The following is a 7,991-nucleotide window of genomic DNA, read 5'->3' on the forward strand; positions in this document are numbered from 1 at the left end:
CCTGACTCATTTGGATAATGGGTTCAGGGAGACAGGTGCAGAGACTCTTTCTTCACTTCCTTGGGCTAGTTGGGGGCCTAGGAAGAGAAAGAGGGCCAGGGTGGCTGCAGGTCAACTCACCATCAGTCCCCGCCCCCGTCCCCCTCCTCCATCCCATTCCATCCTGCCTCCCTTCCTGACTTACCCACTGGGAGCTATGGGAACGACTCCCCCAAGGGACAGTGAGAACAACGAAGACCCCAGTGCAGCTGGCTTCCTCTCTCCTAAGCTCTCCTCACTCCTCTACCTCTTTAGCTCTCTTTCTTCATCCTCTGTGCCCTTCAGCAAGGCCTACAGTGTTCAGCCTGGCTCTGGGAATCCTGAGATCTTGGGAGGAGAGAGGGCACTGGGCTGTGTCCAGGAAAAGTGCTGTGTTGGATCTCACTTTATCTTGTACCTACAGACTCAGAAGGAAGACTGCCCAGTGTGTGTGTGTGTGTGTGTGTGTGTGTGTGTTCATTCATTCATTCCACGAATATTTACCCAGCCCCTCTCGGCACTGCACCAGGTGCGGAGAGTACAACACAAACTGAGGAGAGTCTAGGCAAATGGTTGACCTCAGGTTCAAGGATTCAGAACCCAGGTTTCCAGTCCTCCAGCCCAGGACAGTCCTTCACAGTCACTCAAAGTGGAGACAAGAACTTGGGTGTCAGCGGCTCCTAGAGACCTAAATGGCAGTGATCCCTGACCTGCTGTGCTTCCCAGTCCTTGCACTGATTTCCCACAGGAGGGAAGGAGACAAGACTCAGGAGTCAGGGTAGCAGTAGTGGTGGGTAATCCCTGGCCAGTCTCTGTTCCAGGGAACTTGTGCAAGGGCCCTGGATTCTTGCCATTTCACATTCACCAAATTGCTCTTTCCTGGGCTTCTGGGGTGGTGCAGGAATGGGCTCCAGGGTGGGAGCAGCTCTCTGCTGCCCCCACCTGAGTCCGGCCTGTAGGTGGCAGGTGTCAGGTTAGGCCCGGCCTCCTCAGGGTTTAGCCACTCAGGTACGAGGCCCATCCCCCTCTCTCTGGGCTGGGCTCTCTTTTATAAAGGGCCATGCTGTCCCCCACTTACAAGCAGCTTTTTGGCTCTTTCTTGAATCTCTGTCTGGTTCGGCCTCCTCGCTTCCACTCCAGCTTCCACCATGTCCACAAGGGTGACTCAGAAGTCCTTCAAGGTGTCCAGCTCTGGCCCCCGGGCCTTCAGCAGCCGCTCGTACTCGAGTGGGCCTGGCACCCGCATCAGCTCCTCGTCCTTTTCCCGGGTGGGCAGTGGCTACCGGGTTGGCCTGGGCGCCAACATGGGTCTTGCTGGGGGTATGGGGGGCATCACAGCTGTCCAAGTGAACCAGAGCCTGCTGAGCCCCCTGAAGCTGGAGGTGGACCCTAATATCCAGGCTGTGCGCAACCAGGAAAAGGAGCAGATCAAGACCCTCAACAACAAGTTCGCGTCCTTCATCGACAAGGTGAGGGCTCCCCCTGTATGGCCAGCTGTGCCTGGGGTCTGACGAGGGTCCACGCCCTTTCTCTTGGTCGCCCTGTCCGTGGGCACATTCCAGGCCCCACGGGCATCCTGCTGGGCCCTGCCCACTCTGGCAACCCTTTCTTCCAACCTATGACTCACTCCTCCCATTCACTTGGGTTTGGGCTCGTCCTGGAATGGGTAGGGGGTCTGGCAGTTTCTGATTGTAAATCTTGGGGCTTTCTCTCTCCCTCACTCATTTCACCCCAACCCAAATTCTGATTGTGGATAAAGCTTTCAGCCTGAAGAGTCCCAACTATTTAGCTGTGAGGTGGAAGAGGTGCCCCTCCTCCAGGTTCACCGTTCTCCGCTAGCTCTACCCCAACAACTTCACAAAGGTGCCCCTGGGCTGTTTTGTAAAATGGGAGTTTGATAGGATTCTGGAAGGAACTGGTGTCTTGATCTAAACGGGCAAATATTGATTGGAGCCTCTGGCGTCCCAAGGCTTGTCTGGGGGGCACCAAGGTGAGTCATACTTGGCCCCTGCCCTGGAGCCTGCAGTGGGCGTGGCCGGGCGTGGCAGAGTCCCGCCCCGCGGTGGGGTGCGCGGTGGGGTGCGGGGCCTGGGCAATGCACCGCTCTGCCTGGGGAGCTCTGTGCCTCTGAGGTTGGGAGGGGTGGGGTGGGGTGGGTGGGGTGGGCGTGGGGGCGACGCCAGAAGTTGGCTTGAGGAAAGCCCATCCAGGATTCAAAGTCTCTGGGCGTTGGACGCCCCGCTCAGGTTTCACGTCCTGTTAAACCTCAGAGTTTATAGCTTTAGATAACGCGTCTGTCCACCACGCCCCTCTCCCCACTTGGCCCTTGTTCCCTCTCTTCCCTCCCAGGCTCCGCCCCAACGGCCTGGCTCCGCTTTCCCGGAGCAGAGGCCAGGCCGTGTTTTGCAGCCATGGGGGTGTGCGCCCTTGGGGAGCCCCGGGGGCCTCAGCGTGCTGGATGATTGGGCCCCTCCCTGCTGACTGGCTCCTGGGAGGCATTCTGGGAACGGAAGGGGGGAAATCCTGGGGCAGATTGCCATCTTTAGGGATTGGAGTTCCTCAGGAAGCGCGAACTCCCTGATCTTTGGGGAGGGCTTCCTAGCTCCTTGATTCTAAGCAAGCACCCTTGACGTTGTTTCTTGACTAGCTCTGGAGTCCTCCCCGCAAGTAGTTAAATACAGGCTTTGAGTCTCAGTTCCTGGTTCCCAGTGCTCGCCCTTTCCTTTGATGGGTTCCCTGCTGACTCTGATATCCTCATCTATAAAATGGGCATGATAATCCCTAAATCAGAGGTTTTGCCTATTCAAGCATGTAATGAAGGTATAAAGTTTAGCCAAATGTTATAATCACTTATTTTTCATAATCTTGGGGCAGAATGACCTGGGGAAGAAAGGGATTTACAGATGTATTTATTGGATTTAGGCCAGACCCTAAGTCAACCTTCTTTTCTTTATCCACACCCAAGGACGCTTTTGCATTCATCTTCAGATAGAGCAGGAGGGAGAGAGGGAAGAAGAAAGAGAGAGAGAAACATCAATGTGAGAGAGACACATGGACTGGCTGCCGCCCACATGACCCCAGCCAGGGCAAGGTACAAACTGCAACTGAGGTACGTGCCCTTAGCGGGAACCGAACCCAAGTCTCTCTGGACCGTGGGCCGGCATTCTAACCGCTGAGCCAAACCGGCCGGGGCTAAGTCCCTCCCAATTAAAAAAAAAAGTTACAACTTTGTGTTGATTAAGGAAAATAAATTCCTCTTCCTGGAACCAGTCTGTTATTTTTTAAACCCTTCCCTTCTAACATGCCTTAATTTCATCCTAAAATCTGGATTTCCTTGTGCCCAAGGAACCCAGGACTGTCATGTTTGGGGTGGAGGAGAGGGTTGTGGTTTCCAGGGTATGGAAGGGTGGGGGTAGGGTAGGAGGAAGTCTTCCATTCGCAGACAGATCTACCTAGTCCTTTGTCTTTTCCCTGGACACAAGTGACTTCTGCCTAAGTGGGGCTCCTGAAAGGCCCTCCTGAGTTCCTCTAGGGCTAGGCCACTGTAGCGTGGAGCCCTGAGCTCTGAGAGGGGAAGCAACTCAAGGTGATGTGCCCAGGTTAGTAGCAGTGTTTGGCTAAAACCCAGGTCTTCTGGCCACTGCTCTCCAGGCCCTAGGGCTAACGTTTTTCTGTAAACTGTATGAGTTTCTCAAAGTCACTCTAAACGATTATGATTATAGTCACTCTAGATGATGATTATAGTAAATAATAGAACAATCTACATTTTCTTATATAAAGTGTTAACACTCGGCTATTTTTAACTGATCTGTAATACGCACTCTAAATAAAAAAGACCTGTTTATTCTGCAAAACAGTGTCAACAGGACTCTCCTAGCTCTCTTCTTCCAACCATGCACCCCCATGCCCCCTCCTCCCCTAAGTTAGAAGAACATGGCTCCCTCCCCACTCACCATAGTGTCTCTGTTAGGTCACGGCTAACTAGCTTCCTGGGTTCCAGAGACCCACTGTTCGAGGAGTAGAAAACACTGCTTGCTTCCCCCCCAGATTCTGAGCCCTGGCCTGATGTGGACATTTTCATTCCCTCCTCCCTCATGCAGGTGCGGAGCCTGGAACAGCAGAATAAGATTCTGGAGACCAAATGGAACCTCCTGCAGCAGCAGAAGACGACTCGCAGTAACATGGACAACATGTTCGAGAGCTACATCAACAACCTTCGGCGGCAGCTGGATACGCTGGCCCAGGAGAAACTGAGGCTGGAGGCAGAGTTTGGCAACATGCAGGGGCTGGTGGAGGACTTGAAGAATAAGTGAGCTGCCCTCCTCTTCACTGCCATCTGCCCAACTGAAGTCATCCTGTTCAGTCCTACCCTAGGGGACCAGAGGCCTAAGACCCCCTGGCCCTCTGTTTTTTGGACAATGCAGTCTTATGTAATTAGGGTGACCATGTGGCCAGGTTTTCTCAGAACACTCTAGTTTATACCCATTACCCTGGCATAATTGTTAGTAGCATCAACTCCCTTTTAGTCTCAGAATTGTCCAGATTTGGACAACAAATTATATGTTAATATTTATATAGTAGAACTCAGAGAGACAGGAAGCCAACAGGCCCCTGGTATACACATATGGCCCTGGTCTCTTTTTATTCTTTACCCCTGATTTTCAGCACTACCCAGAAAGTTCTGTCTGAGGTCTCAAGTCAGTCCCTGTTGCTAACCCTCCTAATGTGCCAACTCTGCCTAATCCAATGAGTGTTCATGGATTTGGGGAAAGGTTTCCTGCCCCAGGCCTCCCCACTGGCCGATGAGCAGAAGGACCGTGCCAGCCCGCTCATATCTTACATTTCCACGAACTGAATTTTCTAGAGAGCCTTACCCCTCTCAAATGACTCGGGGCAACCTCCCCTTTGCCTTCATCCTTTGATTCTAAGTCTTTTCCTTACCAGGTACGAAGATGAGATCAACAAGCGCACAGAGATGGAGAATGAGTTTGTCCTCATCAAGAAGGTGAGGGAGTCCTCTATCCACACCAGACACTGGAGGCTGGGGCTTAGAGACTCAGACTAAGGCTTTCTGGCTTCTGTCCCTGAATGTTTCTAAGTAATGGACCAACATTCGGGTGCCTCCTAGATATATAGCATAGAAAGGTGGGCGAGAACAGAGAAGTAAGGAGGTGCATTTAGACAGAGCTCTGGACATAGATTTTGGGACATGGAAGTGGAGCAGCAGAATTGGAGATCTAGCCGTAGACGGTTGCCTGGAGGAGGAGGCAGCGGAGGGGTGTTTCAGGAAACCGAGGAACAGTGTTTGGGCTGGGGATGCAGGTGCCATGGGGCAGAGGCTGGACTGGAGGATGAGGCCACAAAGTGAGGTGAGGAAGCCAATAGTTAGAAGGTTCTAAGTCCAGGCTGTTGAGTGCGCCTGGGTTGGGGTCCTGCGTGGGCACTCAGCTCAGGGGCTTCCTCCACAACACCCCCTAGGATGTGGATGAAGCTTACATGAACAAGGTAGAGCTGGAGTCCCGCCTGGAAGGGCTGACCGATGAGATCAACTTCTACAGGCAGCTGTATGAAGAGGTACGTACTTGTTCCCCCCACCTCATCAGAAGCTCCTCCCGGCCCCCAGTGCCCCAGCAGACAATTGTCCTCAGTGCACCTCTGAATAATTACAGCTACTGATATTAACTCAGTATTGACAGTCTCTAGTTCTGCCCCCCCGTGTGAGGGAGGGTTGATTACTCCATTTCACAGACCAGAAAATATGCTCAGAAAACTGAAATAGCCTGTCCAAAGTCGTCATATACAGAATGGTTACCCATTGGCAACTTGGGCCTGCTTTGTCTCAGAACCTTTGTTCTGAGTCTTTGGGCTCTGTAGGAGTCCACTGTGGGCTCAGTGTTGGTAGCTGATATCATGGAAGGGCCCTGCCCTTCTGGTTACTCACCCAAAGCCAGATTTTCTTTTTCCTGGTCTCATAGCATTTTTACATCCTTCCAGGTTCCAAGTCTTTGACCTATTTTACTTCTTCAGGAGCTTTGCCCTCTTCCAGGTCCTCATGCCCACCCGCTTCTCTCCTCTCTTGTCGTTTCCCTAGCTTGTCCCCTAAGGAAGGCCCTTCTACAAAATGGGGCTCCTGGTGTGCAGGGACAAGGCCCTTCTGCAAAAGGGGGCTCATTGTGTCCCGGGACAGGGCCTCACTCCCTCCCCTCCCCATCATAGGAGATTCGTGAGCTGCAGTCCCAGATCTCCGACACGTCCGTGGTGCTGTCCATGGACAACAACCGCTCCCTGGACCTGGACGGCATCATCGCTGAGGTCAAGGCCCAGTACGAGGAGATCGCCAACCGCAGCCGGGCCGAGGCTGAGACCATGTACCAGATTAAGGTGAAGAGCAGGGTCACTAGGTCGGCCCCCCTTTCTGGCCAGTTCTGTGCCCCTGTTCATGAGCAGGGAGCAGGATTTCAAACGCTACTCTCTGCCTGCTCTGAGCTGGGACTGCCGAGTGGGTGCTGGGAAGACTGGGGTGCCTGGAGGTCTGGAAGAAGGCTGTCAGTGTGTGCACGGGGGTGGGGGAGTTGACCTGGGCTCTGGTGATTTGGCTGAGAGGGCACCCTTCCTCGGATTGCGGGCACCTTGGGTTTTAGAGGCTTCTCTCAAGCCTCACTCCCCATGTCATCCCCTCAGTATGAGGAGCTGCAGACGTTGGCTGGGAAGCACGGAGATGACCTGCGTCGCACGAAGACTGAGATTTCTGAGATGAACCGGAACATCAGCCGGCTCCAGACTGAGATCGAGGGCCTCAAAGGCCAGAGGGCTTCCCTGGAGGCCGCCATCAGTGACGCCGAGCAGCGTGGGGAGCTGGCCATCAAGGATGCTCGGGCCAAGGTGGCCGAGCTGGAAGCTGCTCTGAGAACCGCCAAGCAGGACATGGCCCGGCAGCTACGCGAGTACCAGGAGCTCATGAACGTCAAGCTGGCCCTGGACGTGGAGATCGCCACCTACCGCAAGCTGCTGGAGGGCGAGGAGAACCGGTGGGTGTGGGGTATTTGACTGACTCTGGGACCTGGGTGGGGAGGGGTAGGTCCTGTTGTCCTGGAACAGGGTCAGGAGTTAGTCCTGACATCCGTGTGTCCTTTGGGTACAGGCTGGAGTCTGGGATGCAGAACATGAGTATCCATACCAAGACCACCAGCGGCTACTCAGGTGAGTTTCTGCACCCTGGGGCACAGGGCCGCAGGGAAGGGCCCTTTTACAAAGTCACATAGCTAATATCAAAGCTCTGTCCCACCCTGTTGCTGGTATTCCCGGACAATCCTGGGGTATTGAACCAGGGTGGTTCCCCATCCTAGGGGACTGTGGAGGGAGAAGGGGGCATTGGAGCCTAATGTGTGCAGGGCTCCTATGCTCATGCGGCTGCCTCTCCCTGACCAGGTGTGCTGAGCCCATCCTATGGGAACCTCAACTATGGCCTGGGCTTCCAGGCCAGCTTGGGCTCTGGCGGGGCCTCCGGCTCCTTCAGCCGCACCAGCTCCTCCAAGACGGTGGTTGTGAAGAAGATCGAGACCCGTGATGGGAAGCTGGTGTCTGAGTCATCTGATGTCCTGCCCAAGTGAACGACCACAGCGGTCCCTCCTGTCCTCCCAGCCTGTGGGGAAGGAGCTGTGCAGGGGAGCAGCGGGCCCAGGAGACCTGCCTGGGCTCGGCCTTCTGTCTTCAGCTCACCTTGGGCTCCAGAGTTTACTGCCTGGGGGACCACCTCGGCTCTTTCCCATGTCCCCATCTAAAAGCCAAATCAAGTGTTTTTTTTTTCCAAAATAAAGTCTCAGCTGGCTCTGCCAACCCTGCTTGCTGTACGTGTAGCCCTTGTCCGTTGGGTGCGAGAGAGATGGTCAGGAGGCCTTTCCCTGGAATTAGAAGCCTGTGGAGGGAAGGCTGAGCTGGGAGGGGTTGGCACCCAGAGGAAAATCCGTTCCCAG

The 7,991-nt window shown here is 54.3% G+C and overlaps 1 protein-coding gene across 1 annotated transcript; it reads left to right on the plus strand.

Moving 5' to 3' along the window:
• The first annotated feature begins 1,088 nt into the window (after positions 1–1,088).
• Positions 1,089–7,649, plus strand: KRT8 (keratin 8). The gene is made up of 8 exons (XM_036251209.1): positions 1,089–1,487; positions 4,119–4,327; positions 4,963–5,023; positions 5,497–5,592; positions 6,235–6,399; positions 6,700–7,046; positions 7,160–7,218; positions 7,447–7,649. The coding sequence occupies exons 1-8, from the start codon at positions 1,167–1,169 to the stop codon at positions 7,626–7,628; spliced, it is 1,440 nt and encodes a 479-aa protein (XP_036107102.1). The 5' UTR covers positions 1,089–1,166; the 3' UTR covers positions 7,629–7,649.
• The last annotated feature ends 342 nt before the right edge of the window (positions 7,650–7,991 follow it).

This window comes from Molossus molossus, unplaced genomic scaffold (assembly GCF_014108415.1).
Source record: "Molossus molossus isolate mMolMol1 unplaced genomic scaffold, mMolMol1.p scaffold_m16_p_10, whole genome shotgun sequence".
Classification (NCBI taxonomy): Eukaryota; Metazoa; Chordata; class Mammalia; order Chiroptera; family Molossidae; genus Molossus; species Molossus molossus.